We start from the raw sequence: 27,379 nt of genomic DNA, 5'->3' as shown, positions 1-27,379 counted from the left end.
GTAATACTGGAGAGTATAGATTTCATCTTTTAGTTACCACAAAATCCTAGAGTGACAAAGCTGATTCCAGTCCTCCTTAATTATCTTTGATGTTGAATTTATTGATCTTCAGTCCTGAGTCAGTATAGCATGGTGGTTAAGGGCAAGAGCACTCAGACAAGATGACCTGGGTTTGAATCTTGACCATATCAAGTTATTTTACTTTTCTGTGCCTCAGTTTCTTGATCTGTTGTTCTGGGAAATTGGTGTCCATTACTCCTCAAAAATCTCATCCTCTCCATTTTTATTTTCATTTCCTTCTGAGACTATTATTACTGAATGCCTGCCCATCTGCTTTTAGCTTCCATATCTTTTAGCTTTTCTTTTGCATTTCCTATTTCTTTATCCTTTACTAAGTTATTCTTCAGCTGTACCTCTCCTGCTATTTATACTATCCATTATTTATTTCAATGATTATTTTTATCCAAAATATTTCATTTTGACACTTTTAAGATAATTTTTATTTGAATTTCATATTGGTAATGCCTTCCCTTATTTCCTTAAGTACACCTATCATGCTTATTAATTTGAATTATTTTTCCCGTAACTGTGCTTTATATGGCATATGATGCCCGTTGTGTCACCCCAGTGATATTGCACACACATGTCTGTGTCTATAAGTTCCTGGACTTCATGTTTCCTTTTCCCTTCTGTAGCTTTTCTGCAGGTTGATTTTCAGAGAGGGGACCAGCAGCCCATTCTGATTCGCAATCTTAGAGATCTCATCAGTAACATGGGGGTTAAAAATAGTATGTACTTCAGACAGTTATTATGACAAATTTGATATTTCATTTGAAGTTCTTAGAACAGTGTCACCATGCATTTATGCATTCAGTTTAGCTTTTTAAAAAAAATGTCCTTTTTATTATCATTATTTTATTTATTTTTAACATCTTTATTTGAGTATAACTGCTTTACAATGGTGTGTTAGTTTCTGCTTTATAACAAAGTGAATCAGCTATACATATGTTCCCATATCTATTCCCTTCTGCATCTCCTCCCTCTTGTGTCTACCTCCCAACCCTCCCTATCCCACCCTTCTAGGTGGTCACAAAGCACCGAGCTGATCACCCTGTGCCATGTGGCTGCTTCCCACTAGCTATCTATTTCACATTTGGTAGTGTATATAAGTCCATGCCACTTTCTCACTTCGTCCCAGCTTACCCTTCCCCCTCCCTGTGTCCTCAAATCCATTCTTTTGTCTGTGTCTTTATTCCTGTCCTGCCCCTATGTTCGTCAGAACCATTTTTTTTTAAGATTCCATATATATGTGTTAGCATAGGGTATTTATTTTTCTCTTTCTGACTTACTTCACTCTGTATGACAGTCTCTAGGTCCATCCACCTCACTACAAATAACTCAATTTCGTTTCATTTTATGGCTGAGTAATATTCCATTGTATATATGTGCCACATCTTCTTTATCCATTCATCTGTTGATGGACACCTAGGTTGCTTCCATCTCCTGGATATTGTAAATATTGCTGCAGTGAACATTGTGGTACATGACTCTTCTTGAATTATGGTTTTATCAGGGTATAATGCCCAATAGTGGGATTGCTGGGTCATATGGTAGTTCTATTTTGTTTTTTTAAGGAACCTCCATACTATTCTCCATAGTGGCTGTATCAATTTACATTCCCACCAACAGTGCAAGAGGGTTCCCTTTTCTCCACACCCTCTCCAGCATTTATTGTTTGTAGATCTTTTTGATGATGGCCATTCTGACCGGTGTGAAGTGATACCTCATCGTAGTTTTGATTTGCATTTCTCTAATGATAAGTGATGTTGAGCATCCTTTCATGTGCTTTTTGGCAATCTGTAAATCTTCTTTGGAGAAATGTCTGTTTTGGTCTTCTGCCCATTTTTGGATTGGGTTAGTTGTTTTTTTGGTATTGAGCTGCATGAGCTGCTTGTAAATTTTGGAGATTAGTCGTTTGTCAGTTGCTTCATTTGCAAATATTTTCTCCTATTCAGTGGGTTGTCTTTTTGTCTTGTTTATGGTTTCCTTTGCTGTGCAAAAGCTTTTAAGTTCTTAACGTTCCATTTGTTTATTTTTGTTTTGTTTACGTTTCTCTAGGAGATGGTTCAAAAAGGATCTTGCTGTGATATATGTTATAGAATGTTCTGCCTATGTTTACCTCTAAGACTTTTATAGTGTCTTGTATTACATTTAGGTATTTAATCCATTTTGAGTTTATTTTTGTGTATGGTGTTGGGGAATGTTCTAATTTCATTCTTTTCCATGTAGCTGTCCAGTTTTCCCAGCACCACTTATTGAAGAGGCTGTCTTTCTCCATTGTATATCCTTGCCTCCTTTCTCATAGATTAGTTGACCATAGGTGCGTGGGTTTATCTCTGGGCTTTCTATCCTGTTCCATTGATGTATATTTCTGCTTTTGTGCCAGTACCATGCTGTCGTGATTACTGTAGCTTTCTAGTATAGTCTGAAGTCAGGGAGCCTGATTCCTCCAGCTCCGTTTTTCTTTCTCAAGATCGCTTTCACTATTTGGGGTTTTTTGTGTTTCCATACAAATTGTGAAAATTTTGTTCTAGTTCTGTGAAAAATGCCATTGGTAGTTTGATAGGGATTGCATTGAATCTGTAGACTGCTTTGGGTAGTAGAGTCATTTTTACAATGTTGATTCTTCCAGTCCAAGAACATGGTATATCTCTCCATTTGTTTGTATCATCTTTAATTTCTTTCATCAGTGTCTTATAGTTTTCTGCATACAGGTCTTTTTTCTCCTTAGGTAGATTTATTCCTAGGTTTTTTTATTCTTTTTATTGCAGTGGTATATGGGAATGTTTCCTTAATTTCTCTTTCAGATTTTTCATCATTAGTGTATAGGAAATCAGATTTTTGTGCATTAATTTTGTGTCCTGCTACTTTACCAGATTCATTGATTAGCTCTAGTAGTTTTCTGGTAGAGTCTTTAGGTTTTTCTATGTACAGTATCATGTCATCTGCAAACAGTGACAGCTTTACTTCTTTTCCAATTAGGATTCCTTTTATTTCTTTTTCTTCTCTAATTGCCATGGCTAAAACTTCCAGAACTATGTTGAATAATAGTGGTGAGAGTGGGCAACCTTGTCTTGTTCCTGATCTTAGTGGAAATGTTTCAGTTTTTCACCATTGAGGACGATGTTGGCTGTGGGTTTGTCATATATGGCCTTTATTATGTTGAGGTAAGTTCCCTCAATGCCTACTTTCTGGAGAGTTTTTATCATAAATGGGTGTTGAATATTTTTGAAAGCTTTTTCTGCATCTATTGAGATGATCATATGGTTTTTATCCTTCAATTGGTTAATATGGTGTATCACAATGATTGATTTGTGTATATTGAAGAATCCTTGCACTTAGGGGTTAAACCCCACTTGATCATGGTGTATGATCCTTTTAATGTGCTGTTGGATTCTGTTTGCTAGTATTTTGTTGAGGATTTTTGTATCTATGTTCATCAGTGATATTGGTCTGTAGTTTTCTTTCTTTGTGACATCTTTGTCTGGTTTTGGTATCAGGGTGATGGTGGCCTCTGCAAATGAGTTTGGGACTGCTCCTCCCTCTGCTATATTTTGGAAGAGTTTGAGAAGGATAGGTGTTAGCTCTAAATGTTTGGTAGAATTCACCCGTGAAGCCATCTGGTACTGGGCTTTTGTTTGTTGGAAGATTTTTAATCACAGTCTCAATTTCAGTGTTTGTGATTGGTCTGTTTATATTTTCTATTTCTTCCTAGTTCAGTCTTGGAAAGTTGTGCTTTTTCCTAAGAATTTGTCCATTTCTTCCCAGTTGTCCATTTTATTGACATATAGTTGCTTGTAGTAATCTCTCATGATCCTTTGTTATTTCTGCAGCGTCTGTTGTGACTTCTCCTTTTTCATTTCTAATTCTATTGATTTGAGTCTTCTCCCTTTTTTTCTTGATGAATCTGTCTAATAGTTTGTCAATTTTGTTTATCTTAAAGAACCAGCTTTTAGTTTTATTGATCTTTGCTGTTGTTTCCTTCATTTATTTTTAGTTTATTTGTGATCTGACTTTATAATTTCCTTCCTTCTGCTAACTTTGGGGGTTTTTTTGTTCTTCTTTCTGTAATTGCTTTAGGTGTAAGCGTAGGTTGTTTATTTGAGCTGTTTCTTGTTTATTGAGGTAGGATTGTATTGCTATAAATTTCCCTCTTAGAACTTTTGCTGCATCCCATATCTGTTGGGTCGTCGTGTTTTCATTGTCATTTGTTTCTAGGCATTTTTTAATTTCCTCTTTGATTTCTTCAGTGATCTCTTGGTTATTAAGTAGTGTATTGTTTAGCCTGAATGTGTTTGTATTCTTTACAGATTTTTTCATGTAATTGATATCTAGGCTCATAGCATTGTGGTTGAAAAAGATACTTGATACGATTTCAATTTTCTTAACTTTACCAAGACTTGATTTGTGACCCAAGATATGATATATCCTGGAGAATGTTCCATGTGCACTTGAGAAGAAAGTGTATTGTTTTGTTTTTGGGTGGAATATCCTCTAAATATTAGTTAAGTCCATTTTGTTTAATGTATCATTTAAAGCTTTTTATCCTTGTTTATTTTCATTTTGGATGATCTGTCCATTGGTGAAAGTGGGGTGCTAAAGTCCCCTACTATGATTGTGTTACTTTTGATTTCCCCTTTTATGGCTGTTAGCATTTGCCTTATGTATTGAGGTGATCCGATGTTGGGTGCATATTTACAATTGTTATATCTTCTTCTTGGATTGATCCCTTGATCATTATGTAGTGTCCTTCTTTGTCTTTTGTAGTAGTCTTTATTTTAAAGTCTATTTTGTCTCATATGAGAATTGCTACTCCAGCTTTCTTTTGATTTCCATTTGCATGGAATATCTTTTTCCATCCCCTCACTTTGTCTTTATGTGTCCCTAGGTCTGAAGTGGGTCTTTTGTAGACAGCATATATACAGGTCTTTTTTTGTATCCATTCAGCCAGTCTGTGTCTTTTGGTTGGAGCATTTAATCCATTTACATTTAAACTATTTATCAATATGTATGTTCCTGTTCCCATTTTCTTAATTGTTTTGGGTTTATTATTGTAGATCTTTTCCTTCTCTTGTGTTTCCTGCCTAGAGAAGTTCCTTTAGCACTTGTTGTAAAGCTGCTTTGGTGGTGCTGTACTCTCTTAGCTTTTGCTTGTCTGTAAAGATTTTAATTTCTCAGTTGAGTCTGAATGAGATCCTTGCTGGGTAGAGTAATCTTGTAGATTTTTCCCTTTCATTATTTTAAATATGCCTTGCCACTCCCTTCTGGCTTGCAGAGTTTCTGCTGAAAGATCAACTGTTAACCTTATGGGCATTCCCTTGTATGTTACCTGTTGTTTTTCGTTTGCTCCTTTTAATGTTTTTCTTTGTATTTAATTTTTGATAGTTTGATTAATATCTGTCTTGGTGTGTTTCTTCTTGGATTTATCCTGTATGGGACTGCCTGCACTTCCTGGACTTGATTGACTATTTCTTTTCCCTTATTAGGGAAGTTTTCAACTATAATCTCTTGTAATATTTTCTCAGTCACTTTCTTTTTCTCTTCTTCTGGGACCCCTATAATTTGAATGCCGGTGTGTTTAATATTGTCCCAGAGGTCTCTGAGACTGTCTCAATTCTTTTCATTCTTTATTCTGCTCTGCAGTAGTTATTTCCACTGTTTTATCTTCCAGGTCACTTATCCATTCTTCTGCCTCAGTTATTCTGCTGTTGATTCCTTTAGAGTTTTTTAATTTCATTTATTGTGTTGTTTATCAGTGTTTGTTTGCTCTTTAGTTCTTCTAGTTCCTTGTTAAACATTTCTTGTATTTTCTCCATTCTATTTCCAAGAGTTTGGACCATCTTTACTACCATTACTCTGAATTGTTTTTCAGGTAGACTCCTTGTTTCCTCTTCATTTGTTTGGTGTGGTGGGTTTTTACCTTGCTTCTTCATCTTCTGTGTGTTTCTCTGTTATCTCATTTTTCTTAACTCACTGTGTTTGGGGTCTCCTTTTCACAGGCTGCAAGTTCATAGTTCCCGTTGTTTTTGGTGTCTGCCCCCCGTAGCTAAGGTTGGTTCAGTGGGTTCTGTAGGCTTCCTGGTGGATCGGAGTAGTGCCTATGTTCTGGTGGATGTGGCTGGATCTTGTCTTTCTGGTGGGCGGGACCACATCCAGTGGTGTATTTTGTGGTGTCTGTGACCTTATTATGATTTTCGGCAGCCTCTCTGCTAATGGGTGGGGTTGTGTTCCTGTCTTGCTAGTTGTTTGGCATAGGGTGCCCAGCACTGTAACTTGTTAGTTTTTGAGTGAAGCTGGGTCTTAGCGTTGAGATGGAGATCTCTGGGAGAGCTTTCGCCAGTTCATATTACGTGGAGACGGGAGGTCTCTGGTGGACCAGTGTCCTGAACTCGGCTCTTGCACTTCAGAGGCACAGGCCTGACACCCCTCCAGAGCACCAAGACCCTGTCAGCCACATGGCTTAGAGGAAAAGGGAGAAAGAAAGAAAGGAAGAAAGAAATAATCAAATAAAAAGAAATAAAGTTATTAAAATTAAAAAGTATTAAAATTTTAAAAAAAGTAATTAAAAATAAGAAAAGAGAAAGAAAGAAGAGAGCAACCAAACCAAGAAACAAATCCACCAATGCTAACAAGTGCTAAAAACTTTACTAAAAAAAAAAAAAAGGACAGACAGTACCCTCAGACAAATGGTAAAAGCAAAGCTGTACAGACAAAATCACACAAAGAAGCATACACATACTCACAAATAGAGCAAAAGAAAAATAATGTATATATCTTTCAGGAAGTCTGAGGTCTTCTGCCAGTGTTCAGTAGGTGTTCTGTAGGAGTTGTTCCACATGTAGATGTATTTCTGATGTATTTGTGTGGAGGAAGGTGATCTCCACATCTTACTCCTCCACCATCTTAAAGGTCTCCTCCTCATTATTTTATATGACAGTGTTTTAGCCGTCTGTTTTTTTTAGTTGTAATTATTTTAGGCTGCATTGGGTCTTCATTGCTGCGCGTGGGCTTCTCCAGCTGCGGCAAGCGTGGGCTACTCTTAGTTTCGCTGCGCAGGCTTCTCATTGCTGTGGCTTCTTTTGTTGCAGAGCATGGGCTCTAGGCGCACGAGCTTCAGTAGTTTCAGCACGTGGGCTTCAGTAGTTGTGGCGTGTGGGCTCAGTCGTTGTGGCACATGGGCTTAGTTGCTCTGTGGCATGTTGGATCTTCCCAGACCAGGGATTGAGCCCGTGTCCCCTGCATTGGCAGGCAGATTCTTAACCATCGCGCCACCAGGGAAGTCCCAGTTTAGCATTTTAAAAAATCTGTAAAGGGCTTCTCTGGTGGCGCAGTGGTTGAGAGTCCACCTGCCGATGCAGGGGACATGGGTTAGTGCCCCGGTCAGGGAAGATCCCACATGCCACGGAGTGGCTGGGCCCATGAGCCATGGCCGCTGAGTCTGCGCGTTCGGAGTGTGTGCTCTGCAACGGGAGAGGCCACAGCAGTGAGAGGCCCACGTACTGCAAAAAAAAAAAAAAAAAAAAAAAAATCTGTAAAAAGGTGACTCGGATTCAGACTCCAGCTTAAGAAAACTGTTTTGATATGCTAAAATAGAGAGCTAACTTGGGCTAAAAAGGGTATGGACCCATCTTTTAGACTTTGGTCTGTCCCAGAATTCTGCCATATAGTCTTGTGTTGTCTGTTTCCCTTATCATAAAGACAGTATGTTTATTTTTGTTTGTTTGTTTTGCGGTACGCGGGCCTCTCACTGCTGTGGCCTCTCCCGTTGCAGAGCACAGGCTCCGGACGCGCAGGCTCAGTGGCCATGGCTCACGGGCCCAGCCGCTCTGCGGCACGTGGGATCTTCCCGGACCGGGGCACGAACCTGTGTCCCCTGCATTGGCAGGCGGACTCTCAACCACTGTGCCACCAGGGAAGCCCCCATTATCTCTTTTTATCCTTACAATGGTCCTATTAGTTACAGGTGGTATTACCCCTTTGCCTTTGTAGTAAGGGAATTGGTTCTGAGAGATTACCCAATTATTAAAGAGCAAACTTAGAATTCCAAAAAAGGTTTCTCAGAAAACTAAAAATAGTACTACCATATGACACAGCAATTCTACTTCTGGGTGTATATCTGAAAGAAATGAAAATGTTAATTCAAAAAGGTATGTGCACCCCAATGTTCATAGCAGCATTACTTACAATAGCCAAGATATGGAAGCAACCTAAGTGTCCTTCAACAGATGAGTGGATAAAGGAGATGTGGTAACATATGCACAATGGAAAACTACTCAGCCATAAAAAAAGAATGAAATTTTGCCATTTGCAACAACGTGGATGAACTTGGAGGGTATTATGCTTATTGAAATAAGTCAGCCAGAGAAAGACAAATACTGTATGATGTCACTTATATGTGGAATCTAAAAAATACAACAAACTAGTGAATATAACAAAAAAGAAACAGACTCACAGATATACAGAACCAACTAGTGGTTACCAGTGGGGAGAGGGATGTGGGGAGGAGCAAGATAAGGGTAAGGGATTAAGAGGTACAAACTACTATGTATAAAATAAAGCTACAAGGATGTATTGTATAGCACAGAGAATATAGCCAATATTTTATAATAAGTAAAAGTGGAGTATAACCTTTAAAAATTGTGAATCGCTATGTTGCACACTTGAAACTTATATTGTATATCAGCTATACCTCAATTAAATATAATAAGATAAAAATTCTTTAAAAGAGAGAACGGGGAAAAAGTCAAACAAGACACTTTATCTTTACATAGACAAAAATTTTTACTAATTTTACTGCTCTTTGTGCTTCAGTCTCTGGTAAAATATTGGGTGGGCCAAAAGGTTCAGTGTTTTCCATAAGATGGCTCTAGTAGTGCTTAGTTGTCTTTAACTTCATTTGAAACAATTTTGTTAGATTGTATAGTGACAGCTATCATATCAGCTCACATTTAAAGAAAACTTACCAAAATTGGTGAATTTTTATGTAGCCATTTGTTTTGTTTTAATTAATTTATTTATTTTTAAAATTTTATTTGTTTTGGGCTGTGTTGGCTCTTCGCTGCTGCGTGCGGGCTTTCTCTAGCTGTGGCAAGCGGGGGCTCCTCTTCATTGCAGTGGGCGGGCTTCTCATTGCAGTGGCTTCTCTTGTTGCAGAGCATGGGCTGTAGGCACGTGGGCTTCAGTAGTTGCAGCACGCGGACCCTAGAGCATACAGACTTCAGTAGTTGTGGCGTGCGGGCTCAGTGTTTGTGGCTCGTAGACTCTAGAGTGCAGGCTCAGTAGTTGTGGTGCACGGGCTTAGTTGCTCCACGGCATGTGGGATCTTCCCGGACCAGGGCTCAAACCCATGTCCCTTGCATTGGCAGGTGGATTCTTAACCACTGCGCCACCAGGGAAGTCCCTGTGTAGCCATTTTAATATTGAAGATGGAAGAAAAAAAGCAACATTTTCAGCATATTATGCTTTATTATTTCAAGAAAGGTAAAAACGCAACTGAAACGCAAAAAAGATTTGTGTAGTGTATGGAGAAGATGCTGTGAGTGATCGAACATGTCAGAAGTGGTTTGTGAAATTTCGTGCTGGAGATTTCTCACTGTACAATGCTCCACGGTCGAGTAGACTAGTTGAAGTTGATAGTGATCAAATTGAGACCTTAATTGAGAACAATCAGTGTTATACCATACGGAAGATAGCTGACATACTCAAAATGTCCAAATCAAGCGTTGAAAATCTTTGCACCAGCTTGGTTATGTTAATCGCTTTTATGTTTGTGTTCTACATAAGTTAAGTGAAAAAGACTTTCTTCACCATATTTTTGTGTGCGATTCTCTACTTAAACATAACGAAAACGTTCCATTTTGAAAACAAATTGTGATGAGCGATGAAAAGTAAATACCGTACAATAATGTGGAATGGAAGAGATCATGGGGCAAGCAAAATGAACCACCACCAACCACACCAAAGACCCGTCTTCATCCAGAGAAGGTAATGTTGTGTATATGGTGGAATTGGAAGGTAGTCCTCTATTATGAGCTCCTTCTGGCAAACCAAATGATTCATTCCAACAAGTACTGCTCCCAGTTAGACCAACTGAAAACAGCACTTGATGAAAAGCGTCTGGAATTAGTCAACAGAAAACGTGTTATCTTCTATCAGGATAACGCAAAACAGCATGATTTTTTGATGACCAGGCAAAAACTGTTACAACTTGGCTGGGAAGTTCTGATTCACCTGCTGTATTCACCAGATATTGCACCTTCGGATTTCCATTTATTTCAGTCTTTACAAAATTCTCATGGAAAAAATTTCAATTCCCTGGAAGACTGTAAAAGGCACGTGGAACAGTTCTTTGCTCAAAAGACAAAGTTTTGGGAAGATGGAATTATGAAGTTGCCTGAAAAATGGCAGAAGGTAGTGGAACAAAACGGTGACTATGTTGTTCAATAAAGTTCTTGTTGAAAATGAAAAATATGTCTTTTATTTTTACTTAAAAACTGAAGGGGGCTTTCCTGGTGGCGCAGTGGTTGAGGATCCGCCTGCCGATGCAGAGGACACGGGTTCGTGCCCTGGTCCGGGAAGATCCCACATGCTGCAGAGCGGCTGGGCCCGTGAGCCATGGCCGCTGAGCCTGCGCGTCCGGAGGCTGTGCTCCGCAACGGGAGAGGCCACAACAGTGAGAGGTCTGCGTACTGCAAAAAAAACAAAAAAAAAAAAAACGAAGGAACTTTTTGGTCAACCCAACAAATTGATCTTCACATATATAAATTACTTTGGCTTATCATGCTTTCATTTAGGTAATGAGAGGTATCCTATGAGCATCAGCTAAATTTTTTTTTAAATATGTACATTCTCAGGACAAGTAATAACTTATTGGTCCTTCTATAATTATGATGGCCATATATCTAGAATTTTCTAGGACAATTCTGATATCAGATAATTTGTCCTGTCAAATTTGTTTTATGAATTTTTCAATAGGAAGACTTGGTTAAGGTGTAAAAACTACTCTCTGTATGGGAATACATTGTTTTTTAAAGTGAGGGTCTGCTTTAGACCTTTAGAAAAGGTGTTGAAAGTAAGAGTAAGTGGTAAATTAACACCTAGTAGAGTCTTTTCTTGGTCCCAGTTAGCTGTCCAAGAGAAGAAAATATTTTGGTGAAGAAAGTGATAAAATGCTGTTAGATGCTACTGGTAGATGGATCGGATCAGGTCTGAGAAGTGACCATTAGATTTAGCAATGCAGAGGTCATTGGTAAACCAGGCACTTTGCTAAATACTTCCTGTGTAATAGTTAGTCTCCATAGTAATCCTGTGAAGTAGATACTTATTAGGCCCATTTTGCAGACCAGGAAACTTAGATCCAGAGAGATAACTTGCTCAAGGACATAGGGCTAATAAGTGTTAGTGCTAGGATTTAAACCCAGTAAGACTCTAGATCTGCACGGCCCAGTACAAAAGCCACTAGCTACATGTGGCTATTTACATTTAAATAAATTAAAGTTTTAGTTCATCAGTCACACTAGTCACATTTCAAGTGCTCAGTAGGTACCATATTGGATAGTGCAGACTCAGAACGTTTCTATCATTGCCCAGAGTACTGTTGGAGCAGTACTCTAGAGCCTGTGATTTTAACCACTGTGATTTATATACATATATATGTATATATATATTCTTTCATTTAAATTCTGCCAGTAAACTTTCCTCTGAAAATCAAAAGGCTGGTACAGGTCTTCTTTTGTTATCAAATCAGTTGATTCCCACAAAATTATACTGATGTTTATATTTCATGCAGTCTGGTCATACATAAAATTGTTGTCAAGAGAAACATGGTAAGCATGGCTATATGTCCTTTCAGTTTTTTCCATTTTCATTTAGGGGAGTTCAGAGGACATAACTAATATGTTGAAGTGACAGTGATTCTGAATTAGTATAGGTACTTGAGTGCCACAGTATCTGTGTATTAATATCCTAAAGTGTGTAACTGAGGTTGGCTGGTTCAAATGTGTCTTGTAAAACTTCCAGGAGTAGGGACAGTGGAAAATTGAAGCTGTGATGCTTTTAGGGGAATTAAGTAGGTGAATGTCTCACTTCTGTCTCTTCAATTACTAATGTTTTCATGACTGAGCTTTTTACATCAAATTTATTACTTTGGACCCTTCAAAGAATATAAATTGTGGGAGAGATTTGGTCAATATAAGAATCATTAGATGGCCTTATTTATGTCATTTTTAAAACCATTTTATATTTTAATGTTTTCTTTCTCTTTTTTATCAATCATACTTTTTTTAAAAACATTATTTATTTACTTTATTACTTATTTGGTTGCACCAGGTCGGGTCTTAGTTGCGGCACATGGGATCTTTAGTTGCAGCATGCGGACTCCTAGTTGCAGCATGTAGGATCTAGTTCCCTGACCAGGAATTGAACCCAGGCCCCCTGCATTGGGAGCATGGAGTCTTAGCCACTGGACCACCAGGGAAGTCCCTGATGTTTTCTTTCTTTAAATGTAATTTGAACTGCTAAATAACTGCTTTCCCTCTTATTTTCATATATTTTTTAGAGCACACCTATGGTTGAGTTAGAGGATGTAACAGTGTTAATAAATTAAAGAGATGATGTGAACTCCAGATTGTATAGCATAAGAATTGAGTTGAATTCAGGCTCTACTTGGAAAGCTGCAACCTCTAGAAAGTTACTACAGTCATATAAAATGCAGAATGACACTCTTTACCTCGCAGTGAATGGCATATGTCATGTATAAGAATTGTAATGGATCACCAGTTTTTAAAGGTTAAATGCTAAATATAGTATCTAGTTCTTTAAATGTTAAATTGAGTATAAAACATTTTTATCAAAGGAGATTCTGGCTTTTACCCTCCACCAGTGTCAGTTTGGCAGGCCTGCCTTTTCTTTCCTTGAAAGTTACAAGTTCTGTAGTTGTCACTATCTTATTCATACCTACAATTTGAGAATCTGAATATATTTATAAATGCTCTTTGGCAAGGGTTATGTGCTCTTGACCTAAAAATCTGATATGAGGTGGTATGTGAACTTCATTCAATAGCTCTCTAGTTACTCATCAAATATGTTGCATTTTTTTCTTGTGTAGTTTGGGAAGAAAGGGGCTTTAAATTTGAAAATAGAAACTTTTTTGACCAGCAATATTGTTTGTTTATTAAGAATCTAGACTTATTTAAGTAATAAAAGGAATTTTTTCATAGCTTTTTGAGTGGGTCCTGTGACACTTAAGTATTCTAGTGACATTTTATTTCCAGATATTATGAAACTCAAGTTCAAAGTGATGGCAAGCAAAATATTTTGAAACATGGCAAATCCTTGCTCCCACCTCTAGGCAAAGTCTTGATTGTTTTTTAAAAATTTTATTTTCAAGGTTGAATTTCAGAATTAATGAAATGGAAATTTTTGTCAGCTTACCAAATACTTTAAACTTCTAAATAGATTAACTTAAACTTGTAGTTTATCATTAATTTTATTTTATTAATTGAACTAGTCATTTTGAAGCTCAAACTAATTTAGGTTGTTAGCTAGAATATAGACCATGCTTTTCCCAGCTTGTAAGCTTTTTCACTTATTTAAGGAAAAATAAAGTTTAGACAAAGAAAAGTAAAGGTACACATTTGGATGTAATTTAAACCTCATTTTGATGACTGTTGGCCTAGTGATTATAGATTCTGTTCCAGTATTGTTTTCAATAATAGTGTTACTATAGCAACTAATATAAATGCATGCTTCAAGGGGAAAAAACAAAAAACCTCTCCACAATTATATTGTATATTGGGATGAAATTTTTCTTTATTAACTTTTATAACTTGCTCTAGATTTTGCAAAACTTTTTCCCAAAGAAATATTCTGAAGATCTTGTTACAAATACTTCTTTGCCCTCTTAATCCCATCAAGTTTCTTGTATTGACAGTATGCTGCAATTAATTTAAATGGGAAAGATGTAGAAACAGTTTGTATCAGAAATCCTGTATCTTCTTTCTGTTATTTGTGTCTTACACAACACTCTGGAAGAAAGAAAGATTTCTGCTTTCATGCTTCTGAAATGTATAAATGAATCTTGTTCCTATAAAAGTCAGTTAACTTTTATGTAATGTCTTTTCTTTGTTAAAATGAAGATAGTGGTAAACATACTCGTCTGAGTCCTTGAGTATTGTCGGCATATTATTGTATGAACAAGTGGTTCATATAATAATACATTAAATTTTTTTAAATTAATTAATTTATTTTTGGCTGCATTGGGTCTTTGCTGCTGCGGCAGGCTTTTCTCTAGTTGCGGTGAGTGGAGGCTACTCTTCGTTGCAGTGCACGGGCTTCTTTTTGTGGTGGCTTCTCTTGTCGCGGAGCACGGGCTCTAGGCGCGTGGGCTTCAGTAGTTGTGGCTCATGGGCTCTAGAGCAGAGGCTCACGGGCTTAGTTACTCCGCGGCATGTGGGATCTTCCCGGACCAGGGCTTGAACCTGTGTCCCCTGCATTGGCAGGCAGATTCTTAACCACTGTGCCACCAGGGAAGTCCCTAAAATTTATCCATTAACCTATTTCATTGCAGATTTGGTAATAATTAAAAACTAGAAGTGGCATAAATGTCTTGATAAACTCTGAAGAGAATAATTAAATAGATGATAAAGTGTATCTATATAATGTTCACACCTTGCAGCCATTAAAAACAATGAAAGTTTGTATTTAATGTAAAATAATGTTCATGGAAAGATATTAAGGCAGAAAGGTAGGTTTTAAATATAGTACAATCCCATTTTTATGTGAAAATGTGTGCACGCATGTGTGTTAAGTGTAAATGTGTGGAGGGATATACAACAAATGTTACCAGTAGTTATCTCTAGTTTTTATAATAGATATTAACATCGTTTCCATTAAAATTTTTAAAAATTCTTTGAAAAGAAGGGAGTGCTGTAGCCAGTAGTAGCAATATGATTGATTTTTTGGCTTGATGTTAGCAGGGAGGTAATGTTTTAGGAAAAGGGTCCAAATTTTTTTAATGATAAAAAGCTAAGTCACATGCACTTTTCCTCTGACTTGTTGACATTTTAGTTGACTGTGGGTCAAAATGAAAGTTATTGCATGGGCAGAAGCTGAACCTCTATCATAATCTGACCATAAAATTAGGCAATCATGTTTGACTTGATAGCATAGATCTTAAATCTGGAATTGGTGGGGAGAAGATATTTAAAGGTTTTAGAATGGGATTTCCTGAAATGAATATCTCCTGAAGATGAAAATAGTAAAAATAGTTCATGTCAGGTTCAGGCTAAGCATGAACTGGCCTTTCACAAGTTTTTGTCTAAGAATTGTGTTTGTTTCAGTTTTTATATTTTCTTTTATTAAAAAATTAACACATACTTGTTTTTAAAAACTTCAGAAAGAACAAAGGTGTTAAAAAGAGAAAAAATAGACCTACTTAAGTTTTTCCTTCCCCTGGAATCCTTTAGGGAATTTTCTTTTTTTTTTTTTCTTTTTCTTTTTTTTTTTTTTTTTTTGCGGTTCGCGGGCCTCTCACTGTTGTGGCCTCTCCCGTTGTGGAGCACAGGCTCTGACGCGCAGACTCAGCAGCCATGGCTCACGGGCCCAGCCGCTCCGCAGCATGTGGGATCCTCCCGGACCGGGGCACGAACCTGCGTCCCCTGCATCGCCAGGCAGACTTTCAACCACTGCGCCACCAGGGAAGCCCGGGAATTTTCTTTTTTTAAGAGAATAGATCTGGGAAATAGAGGGCACTATACCTCAAGAAAACAGTCATTCTTTACAGTGTGATAGAATGATCACTGGATAGGAGTCAGGACATTTATCTTCTAGTCCCAGCTAGTCCTTAGCTCTGTGATTGGAAAAAGGTTACTTTGCCTCTCTGGACATCAGTTTCTACCAATTTCAAGATGATAAGTTTGGACTTTGAAATTACAGGATGCTAAGGACTAACTTGATAAAGCTCCCTGAAATCACAGACACTTTTTGAAAGGGTGTATATGGGTGTGTTTGTGTGTATGTGTGTGCATGTATGCATACTGCATACATGCATTTCTGGAAAGGTTTTTCTCTAACCATAAAAAGTAGTTAATGTATGGATCGTGGTATTTATAATTGAGAAATAAACGTTACACTTGATTGACATAGTGTTTATTTCCAAATAATTGGGTATTTCATTTATTCCTGCTATTCTTATCTCATCCTATTACATATGTGATGGTAGAATATTTCATCCATGTTTAACTTATAGTCATAACTAGATTAAGTTATTATCCAGTATTACGGAGAAACCACACAGCTGAAAAATAAATTCAGTTCCTAGCACACAGTTCTCCTGGTCTTTCCCTTAGGTTGATGTCTTAGAGAAATGAAGTGATTTTTGACTATGGTTAAGAACATCACCTATTGTCAGATAGAAGTAAAATTAGGGACTATCTGTAGAACATTTCTACCTTGTAATTTATTTGGTATTTTGTAGAACAGCTGACTTTCCTAATTGTACTTGGCATGGTCACTTGCTAAAAATATTAGTCAATGTTATCTGGTTTTATTACATACCTCTCTCCTGAGTCATGCTTGGGGGGTAAGCATGGGAGACACACATCTAAGAAAGCATTATCTTTTAACAGAATTTAATTCAGACTGCCCTATCTCCCTGCCTGCCTGGTCAGTGACTCTGAACTTTGGAGATCTATCTAGTGATGATAAACCTGTTCTATATGTCATAGGCCAGAGAAGTCAGCTTTGATGGAAGACTTCTACACTGGTGCAGGAGAGAAATGTTTACTTAACATTTTAAAAGAATAAACTTATTAACATATATGTGTTCTACCAGTAGACTTTCTTGAGCCCTCTTGCTTGTATGGTCTTTTAATGTTTTCAACGAAAGAAATAGCACATGCCTTCAAAATGAATTATAAAATCTCAATTACAGCTGTATCCATTAAGAAAAATCAGTTCCTTTTCTTTCGTGAAATTATGAAGTGATTATTTATTGAGGTAGCAAGATAAAAAGTTTGTTAACATGATGCCAAATATCAGAATGTTTGGAATTGGTGTCAGCATTTGCTCTTGTACAGAAAAAAACTTAGGGCCTCATGAGCTGAATTTTTCATCTTGAGTTATTTAACAAACATTTGAGCCCCTACCCTGTGTTGGACGCTATACTCTAGGTATGGTTGAAGATGTAAAGACAAAATTCTTTTCAAGTGTGGGCTTTGTCTATGCTAAACTTATGGAGGCATTAAGCATTATTAGATGCAGATTAAGTTTAAATTTAATGTGCTATATACCTCGCTGTACCTTCCTTTGGCCAGTCAAATATTATTTACGTTCTTTCACTAAGTTCACACTCAATTTAGAAAGTGTGTTCTAAGGAAACTTGCTGTTAGAAGCTATGGAAAATCCTTTTGTAAAGTGAATTAATTTGCCTTTTATATATCCAGGTTTTCATCTTTTATTTCTTAATAAACAACTTGTGAATATTTTAATTTTTTATTAGCAAGTAACATACCCATGGTTCACTTTAACCCCCTGCCCCCCAAATCTCCGTTTGTGTGTGTCTCTCTCATAATCATAATCACACAGAGCAGGAGTTTGGTGTTCTTACTGAGTATATAAATGATCCCAATTTTTAAGCTTTTAGTTTTTTTATCCTTAAAAGACTGGCTTAAGACATTATGACTTTTAAAAAAGACACTATGATAATAAATTGATAAACAGTGTATATCAGTTTAAATTTGAACCATGTGTCCTTACAGTGTAATTTATATTTGACCTTCTTACAATTGAAATATAAGGATTGTATGTTCCAGTTCTGTAGCTGTTTTGATTAATTTAAATTTAGTTTTTGTTAGTATAGTGGTTGGTAGCTGAAGTGATTATGAAAATAAAGTTGTTAAACATGTATGAACAGGAGTAGCCATGATTTTTAGCACAGTCATTCATTCAGTGTAATCTCTGAGTTAAGCAGACTTCTGTTAGCATTTTTTTATCAGCTCAGAACAAAGCACAAAATAAAATGCATATGAAAAAGTTAGAAAAGAGTTGGAGGAAAAAACCTTGAAAGATGAAAAGTAGTCATTAAAAAATTGAGCCCCTAAAACATGCTATATAAACATAACATTCTTACGTAAGAGGCTGGTGTTGCATGTATTGTGAATGTTTTCTAGGTAATTTATCATATATATCAGAAATATGTATAGCAGCCAGTTTCTAGCTTCTAGTCTAACAGTAGACCAAAGAACTATGGAGATATGATCCAGAGGGAGAAAATAATTATTATTTCAACCCCTCTAAACAGGACACCATACTTGCAGAACTTCTTCAAATACATAAAGAACACATTGTAGGATATCATGAACATGATTCTCTTTTGGACCACAAAGAAGAAGAAGAGTTGACTGAAGAAGAGAGAAAAGCAGCTTGGGCTGAGTATGAAGCAGAGAAGAAGGTAGTTCATTTGAAATGCTTTTTTTTTTTATGTTAGTCATTTAAAAGAACAGTGGGGGAAGAAAAACGTCACATTTGGAACAGGTAGTAATGTAGTGAATCTTCAGGAACAGAGTCTCCAAGTAGGAGACTCTGTTTATGGGCTTTCCGGTACCTTTGGTGATAGAGTGGGAGGAGAGGAGAGAAGAAAATATTTTCCCCTTAAAGAGTAGTAACCTCATTTCTGATTAGCACTTGCTAAATTGAGAGATTAGTGGGAAGCTATATATTTAGCATCACTTAACTTCCATCAACACCCTCACAGTAGTAACAGACATATAGGAGCTTAGAGTTTGGAGGTAGGAGTAAATGTTGCTTTTAGCATGTGTACCATGAAATCTAAGTTTTGACTGATTATCAGAACACAAAAAGACTCCATTATTAGACATTAGTGTCAATCTCCAGCAGCAACTTTATTTAAAATAGTTCCACATCTGTTTTAAACACCACCCCCACTTGAGCAAAAATATGCCTGAGCATATGGGAAACCTTATCCTAATGCCTGAATCCTTTTTAAACTCATTGTACCAAACTTCCTTAACGTTGTGATTTTAGTAGTCTCATCAGAATTCTCTGAGTTGCCCCATTCTGTGGGAATTATCAGAAAAAGAGTACACCGTTAGGGGTTAAAGCTTTCTATGTAAGAAGATCTTGGTTTCGGGTGAAAAGGGTGTTTTGTTTGTGTGTGAAAGAGTGTTAATAATTTCCTAGATCTGAGAATGTGGATTTTTTTCTAAACCAGTAGGTGATGTAGAATTTCAAGTTTTAAATCACAATGTGGAAAGTGCATAATTTTTTGTTTTTAGGGACTGACCATGCGTTTCAACATACCAACTGGGACCAATTTACCCCCTGTCAGTTTCAACTCTCAAACTCCTTATATTCCTTTCAATTTGGGAGCCCTGTCAGCAATGAGTAATCAACAGCTGGAGGTATGTTGTGAAGTACAAAAGTAGTTTAACTTGAATTAAAGGCAATTTCAAATGCCCTGTTGTTGAAGGTTCCCTATGCTGGAATATCACATTCTCCAAAAGATTACCTCTGAAGAGACCAAGAAAGTTTTCTTTTATTTGTTGACCTTTTTGAACCAGCATAGTATAATAAAATGTGGTTTGTTCAGAGCACAAGGGAATCAGGCCTTGAATTAATGTAGTTTGAATAATTTTAATTAAGGAACAATAGAGCAGCTGACTGGCTAGGGAAATAGCACTTTCTTCAGTTATAAAATATTTTGAATAAACAGGATAAATACACACATTGATTTATATTCTAATGCAGTGTAGATGCAACATTAAGTATACGATAATGCACAGTATTTTGAAATAAGTAATTGAAAACTAGAATCAGTTATGATTTAAATAAGAAGGACTAGGTTTTAATATACCAATAATTTAATAATTTAATCTGTGGTTTTCTTTTTAAAATGTGCTTATGGAGTCATTTAAATTATTAAAATATTGGTGCAATAGAACCCAAACTTTTATCTTCCTAACAAGACCCTCACTGATGAGTTTTACTCCATTTTATTGATGCTGAATTTTGCTGCTCTTTTCAATTATTTAAAGAGTTTTAAGACCGAATGCTATAAATTGGCAAGAGAAAGGATCCCTATACTTTAAAACTATGCTGTCTTTTACATGCCCTTATAAAGTTATTTCTTGCATTCTTCTAGGACCTCATTAATCAGGGAAGAGAAAAAGTTGTGGAAGCAACAAACAGTGTGACAGCAGTGAGGATTCAGCCTCTTGAAGATATAATTTCAGCTGTAGTAAGTTAATTGGCAATTGTTTATTCCAACTTGCGGTTTGTGTTCTCCCCCCCCATTTGTTTTAATTTTTAATTGTTGTTTGATTCACTACTTCCATGGGGAAAAGAGCGTAATCCTTATAACTTGATTTGCAACAGTAAAATACTAATAAACTGGATAATAGTGCCAAGCTATATGTAATTCAGTTTTACCTGGATGTTGGCACAAAAGAGAAATGTAAAATCTAAGAATTTGGAAATCAGTTAATCCTAGAAATGTGTGCATTGTTTACATAAATGTACTTTAATTACCAGTTGCATGAATTAAATCCAAATAGTTTTATTCCAGACATAGGTAACCCTTGTACAATAGTGGACAACTTAGTACCCAGTTTTTACATCATTGTCTTCTTTAGAAAAGAGTAAAGGAAAAGGAAAAAAAACCTTAAAAAATCCTCAGTATCTTTAAGTACCTTAATTATTTTTTCTCAACTCTACTGCAATAAGGAGTAAATAGAAACTTTTCTTTTAGTGGAAGGAAAACATGAATCTCTCAGAGGCCCAGGTACAGGCGTTAGCATTAAGTAGACAAGCCAGCCAGGAGCTTGATGTTAAACGAAGAGAAGCAATCTACAATGACGTATTGACAAAACAACAGATGGTAAGAATTTGGACTATCTCTAGGTTATGTTTAATTTTCTTGAATTTATAATAATCGGTTTGTGTGACATCTGTGTCAATAACCATTCCCTCATATGGACGGATGGATGGTCATTGGTTATTCCCAGAGAAACTTTATCCAAAAACCTAGTAATGTCAAATAAAGGTAATGTCTTTTGTTGCAAAGGAGCAACAACTTCCCAAATGGGTGTCCTTGAAGTTTACATAGACTCTCTTCCCTATAATTTTATTTTTGTATATTCTGGACATCTAAAAAGGGATTTTTGCCAGACTTTTTACCACATTTACTATTTTAAAACAACTTCCACAAATATGTATACTTTTTAATATATTTAATTTGAGATAAAAAGTGGAGCTATAAATGATACATGACACAGGTTCCTACTAAATTATGTAATTCTTTAAAAGACTAGCATATTCCAGGATCCTTGATCATCTTTCCTAGCATGGTCTTTGCCAGCCATCTATCTGCCTTGCACTGGGAAATTTCAACTCTTGACACCAGGGAATCAATTTCTGTGGCATGAATTTTACTTAGAAAGCACTGTAGAATTATGTGGTTTTAAATTATCTTAGGAAATTTGAGCCATTCCAAGTAGGAGTTATTCCCACTGCAAGTGCCTTTTCCCTTGGGTGTTTGTCACTAAAACTGTTTGTCTATCATCAGGTGAAATATTCAAAAGAATGACAAAGAAAGGAGACTTGACAAAAAAGTGCTGTAACTAATACTTGAGACTAATCACAGTGCAGGATGGGTTACTATGGCAACTAACCTAAATGCTGCTTGCACTACAATAGTCAAGTCATTAAGAGAATTTAGCCCTAAATGGTGTTACTAACCAGTTTCTACAGTAATGGTCCTGTGAATGCCATCAAATTAGTAATGGTGATAACAATAATGTGTTTCCCTTTTGGTATGGTACCCCCTTAACAAATTGATTTTAACTCAAAACTTGATACTGCCTCTTTGAGACAGGTCATGCACTTGTAACAGCTCTCTTTTCTCTCTTTAGTTAATCAGCTGTGTTCAGCGAATACTTATGAACCGAAGGCTCCAGCAGCAGTACAATCAGCAGCAACAGCAGCAAATGACTTATCAACAAGCAACACTGGGTCACCTCATGATGCCAAAGCCTCCAAATTTAATCATGAATCCTTCTAACTACCAGCAGATTGATATGAGAGGAATGTATCAGTCAGTGGCTGGTGGTATGCAGCCACCACCATTACAGCGTGCACCACCCCCAATGAGAAGCAAAAATCCGGGACCTTCCCAAGGGAAATCAATGTGATTTTGCACTAAAAGATTAAAAGATTGCTAAAATCATAGAAAGATCTTTTATTTTTTTAGGAATCAATGACTTAACAGAACTCAACTGTATAAATAGTTTGTTCCCCTTAAATGGCAATCTTCCATATTAGTTTTAAATTTTTTTAATAGGGCATACCATTTCTTCCTGACATTTGTCAGTGATGTTGCCTAGAATCTTCTTACACACACTGAGTACAGAAGATCTTTCAAATTGTTTTCAGTGAAAACAAGTCCTTCCATAACAGTAACAACTCCACAGATTTCCTCTCTAAATTTTTATGCCTGCTTTTAGCGACCATAAAATTGTCATAAATTAATGGATTTATGAAAGAATACAGATTTATATATTCATTCTTTACATATAAAAACACACAGCTGAGTTCTTAGAGTTGATTCCTCAAGTTACAAAATACTTTTGTATTAATCCATTTCTTGATTAAAGTGATTGAAATGGTTTTAATGTTCTTTTGACTGAAGTCTGAAACTAGGCTCCTACTTTATCATATCTGTGACTGAAAATTAGAAACTAAGGGTTATCTTTGACACAGAATTGTGTGCAATATTATTAAATACTACTGCTCTAAAACTTGGAGGAGTCTTGCAGTTATCTTAGCATTGTATAAACAGCCTTAAGTACAGCTTAAGAAGAGAATTCCTTTTTCTTCTGTAGTCTTTCTGCCATTTTTTATTTTCAGTTATACGTGCTGAAATAATTACTGGTAAAATTTCAGGGTTGTGGATTATCTTCCACACAAGAATTTTCTCTCTCCTGGCACTAATATAAAGCACATCTCTTAACTGCTTGGTGTCAGTGCTAGTGCTTCATCCTGTTGCTGGCAGTGGGATGTGGACTAACAAAATCAAGTTCTAGCATTTTAGGAGGTTAAGGATGATGTTGTGGTTGTTAGCTTCACACCCTGTTTTATAAACAACATCAAAATGGCAGAACCATTGCTGACTTTAAGTTCACATGAGGAATGTGCTTTAAAACAATTCCCAGTACTGTCAGTATTGTGAAATAATTCCTCCTAAAGATAAGGTTCACTGGCTTCTGTGCTCTTCTTCTTTTCTCTCATCAGTATGTTCTTTTTTCCCAACTACATTTTCTTACATAAATTATGTTTCAAAGCTCGATTTTTTTTTTTTTTAGTTTAGGTCTGTGAGGCAATTTTCTAATTAAAATTAATTCATCTCTAATGCCCTTTTATGAGGTTTTACTAGAAAGTCATTACATTGTCATTTTTCTTAATCCAGGCCTGTAAAAATGACTTATAAGCTTATTCATGTACAATTTGGTTGCTTGAGTTTCTTAAAGAAAAAGATTGTTAAGACTATGAGAGTCAACTCAACATGGCAAAACTATTTTTGAGATGGTGACGTAACATGTAGTGGAAATGGCCAACGAATTCCAAAAAAGAGAAAGGTGGGTTGAGGATTTGCTCTAGTTATCACTGGATTAGAATGAGGAATGAGTTTAACATTAGCTAAAACTGTTTTGAATTGTTAGGATGATTAAGAGATTTCCACTTTGATCATGAAAAACTAGTGGTAAACATCCAAGAGTACTAAGTTTGTCATATAGAATTTTGAGGTTTGGTGGATCCACCCTCCACCTTCCCGTGGTGAGTTATCACTAACAAATTCCATGTATTTGGATATTATGCCAGCCATATAATCAAGTTCATTCAGTTGGTGTGGGGGGGGGTGTTTTTACTTTAGAAGAAATGAAAGAGACAAGATTTATGAGATAAATATTTGAAGACAGTATACTTTGGCCAACTGTTATCAGTTGGTATTTCTACAAGTCCAGAATACTTTAAACCTGATTTACTAGACCTGTGAACTTTCATCATGGTCTGATTGCTTGCTCAAAGACGTAGGTGTCAAAATTTTAGGCAACCTTCTAAACCTTTTTCATCATTAATGAAACTATGACTTAAAGGATAATACATAGAAGAATGATTTGGAAATAAGAAAGTTTGAGATAAAACTTGGACCACTTTGCATACTCTTCTTCACTTGACATTTTAGCTACATAATATGTACTTTGAGTATAACATCAAGCTTTAACAAATATTTAAAGACAAAATCACATCAATAAGATACTAAAAGGCTCATTTTTATATTTGTTTTAGATGTTTTAAATAGTTGCAATGGCTTAAAAAAATGACGATTTAAAATGTTGCTTGTAATACAGTTTTGCCTGCTAAATTCTCCACATTTTGTAACCTGTTTTATTTCTTTGGGTGTAAAGCGTTTTTGCTTAGTATTGTGATATTGTATATGTTTTGTCCCAGTTGTATAGTAATGTTTCAGTCCATCATCCAGCTTTGGCTGCTGAAATCATACAGCTGTGAAGACTTGCCTTTGTTTCTGTTAGACTGCTTTTCAGTTCCGTATTGAGTATCTTAAGTACTGTAGAAAAGATGTCACTTCTTCCTTTAAGGCTGTTTTGTAATATATATAAGGACTGGAATTGTGTTTTTAAAGAAAAGCATTCAAGTATGACAATAATACTATCTGTGTTTTCACCATTCAAAGTGCTGTTTAGTAGTTGAAACTTAAACTATTTAATGTCATTTAATAAAGTGACCAAAATGTGTTGTGCTCTTTATTGCATTTTCACAGCTTTGAAAATCTGTGCACATACTGTTTCATAGAAAATGTATAGCTTTTTATGTGCTATTTAATGGTGGTTCTTTTGCACATTTAGTTATTTAATATTGGGAGGTCAAGAAGTTTGGTTTTTAAATCTGTTATATACTAAATTCTGTAAAAGGAGATCTCAAACCTCAAAAATAATTTACATCCCAGGAAGTCTATGTGTGTTTGTGTTAGTTTTGGTTGTCTGTGTGTAATCCAGTACCATTTCCTGCTTCCCAACTGCTGCGTCACTCATTTAAGTCAAGCAGAGCTACAACTCCACACTTGATACAAAAGCTGCTTACTATCCCGGAGCAATAGCAGGTTGATGGAAACCTTGTTACCTGACCTCCAAAGAAGGTGAATATTTTGTAGTCTTCCCTTAGCTATGCCCATTCTCCCTCTAGTATCATAAAGTCAGATACATATTTCTGTACCCTAAACAAAACTTTAAAGACAATTAATTACATACCCCAGTAAAAATTGTTTCCTTTGAGGGTGGCATGTTGTGAGATATTTTAACAGTAAAATAGGTCATCCTTTTACATGCTTATTTCACTAAAAATTATGTTCAGGTTATTCCCCACCTTAGTTCACCAGACTTAATCTCAAGTGACTTTTGGCTATCTCCAAATAAAATCTACCCTTAGAGATGAAAATTCTTACACCGTTGACTTTTTTTTTTCAAAAGTATGTAATCTTTGCCAATCTCAAAGGAGTGACCAGAAATGCTTTTTGTCTGTGCAACATTTTATATATGCGGTTATATGGAAGTGAATAAAAATTTAAAATCCAAAATATATACTGTTTCTAAGCTCAATATCTGCCAGGTAACCAAACTGCACACATCACTCATGTTGGATCTAATAAGAGAATGGCCTTTGCAGCCCCTAGTTTTACTCCCTAGAGTATGTACTACCATAAAATTTCTATACAATATATACTGCCACCCTCTCTTTGGAATAACCTTCCTGAAACCATTGTGCCTACTTGGCTGACTATGGAAATCACTCTTCCTCCCCCCACTCTAGGGATCTGTCTTTCTGATAGTGACCACTGCATACCTTCACCAAGGGAGGTGTGACAAGGAAGGCAGCATATAAATTGACACCTTTATTAAAAACAATAAAGATAAAGCTTTAAAGGAATGAAAGGGTGAGACAAATCCTAAAATACTCCTTTTAATACTCAGAACTGCCACATTTTCCAAGCAGTCTACCCAGCAGCACTCTTCCGCATTCTATTCCTGAACATTATGCCCTCACTTCTCCTCCCTGATAGAAACACGTTAAGGGAGGGGGAGCTTGGCTCCAATCTCCTTTGGGTAATCATATCAGATAACTACTGAGAGACTTCTACCTATTAAGTAGACTCAGCCCCCTGCCTATAGTTCTCACATCAGATATGTGCTGGTTTTCAAGAAAGGTGACGAGAGATGACTTATCAGATGCAAGGATGGGATTTGTTTCAGGTATATGAGGAGAAAGTGTAGTATTGAAAGAAAAAGAACAAAGGTTAGAGAAGGATCGGGAAAGACAGACTAGATTGGAGTGGATTGATGGAGGACCTTGAAATCCTGAATGAGTAATTCAATACGGAGGATAACAAGGGTTTGTGAGGGAGCAGATGTGTTCAAAGTAGCAGGTAAAGACAGTGATTTGGGCAGGGGTAATTTGAATGGTTAGGTGAAGAAAGATTGCAGACAGGAAGATGGATAATTAGGCATTCAGTGACCAGACTACTGACAATTTTAAGGACAAAAGGCACAGTCATCAGAGCTTGTATAGGATAGTGAACTTCTTAAATTGTAAGAAAAACCTTATTTCCTTTTACCCTTCCCCAAGGAGCCCAATTTGTTTAGGATTTCTGATCTTACATGCAAAAGTTCACTTACTCTTTGTTTACCCTCTCAAACAGTGATAAATGCATTAGTGGCATTCATGTTCTTTCACAATTTTTCGTTACTCCTAATTAACCCGTATACATTATTTGCAGAAAGTGAGTTTGGTCCATTTAAGTCGAGTGTAATTCTACATCTTTCCTCAAGCTAACTCTTCAAAGGGCTAAATCCATTCCTGTTACTTTTCCTTGAGACCCATCCATTCCAAGGGCTAGTATCTCAGTTGGTAATGTTATATTTATAATCTTCCCTTGTTATTTTCAAAGTGCTTTGTGCTTATTACGTGTTAGCCTGTGTACAACATATCTGTGAGAAAAGTGAGGAGAATAGTTACATTTTCCTCGTGACAGTTAAGCTAAAAGACCAAAATCAAATCTATTGGCACTTAGGATGCAGAAGACATATTCTAGTCAATTTATCTGAGCCTTTCATGTCTCATTTGGAAAATGGGACTATAATAATACCTTACTTTCTTGAAGGCAGGAGGCTGGACCAGGTGATTTCTTGAGGTCCTTTTCAGCTCCCAGAGTTAGGGTTTAGCTGTGAGCAAA

At 36.4% G+C, this 27,379-nt stretch overlaps 1 protein-coding gene across 24 annotated transcripts in view; it reads left to right on the top strand.

Annotated features, from left to right (window-relative positions):
• Positions 1-25,726, top strand: part of ATRX (ATRX chromatin remodeler) — a 247,227-nt gene extending 221,501 nt beyond the window's left edge. For 19 of the 24 annotated variants that reach the window (XM_032619125.1, XM_032619133.1, XM_032619134.1 and 16 more), the window contains 5 exons: positions 18,359-18,508; positions 19,353-19,478; positions 20,219-20,314; positions 20,825-20,953; positions 21,987-25,726. In XM_032619125.1, coding sequence (XP_032475016.1) covers positions 18,359-18,508; positions 19,353-19,478; positions 20,219-20,314; positions 20,825-20,953; positions 21,987-22,265 — 780 coding nt within the window. In that variant the 3' untranslated portion in view covers positions 22,266-25,726. The remainder of the gene's footprint in view (positions 1-18,358; positions 18,509-19,352; positions 19,479-20,218; positions 20,315-20,824; positions 20,954-21,986) is intronic. The other 5 variants (XM_032619126.1, XM_032619121.1, XM_032619120.1 and 2 more) reach the window with 2 other exon arrangements.
• Positions 25,727-27,379: the final 1,653 nt, after the last annotated feature.

This window comes from Phocoena sinus, chromosome X (assembly GCF_008692025.1).
Source record: "Phocoena sinus isolate mPhoSin1 chromosome X, mPhoSin1.pri, whole genome shotgun sequence".
Taxonomy (NCBI): domain Eukaryota; kingdom Metazoa; phylum Chordata; class Mammalia; order Artiodactyla; family Phocoenidae; genus Phocoena; species Phocoena sinus.
Note: the sequence above shows the minus strand (reverse complement) of the source record. Positions and strands in the feature narration are given on the sequence as shown.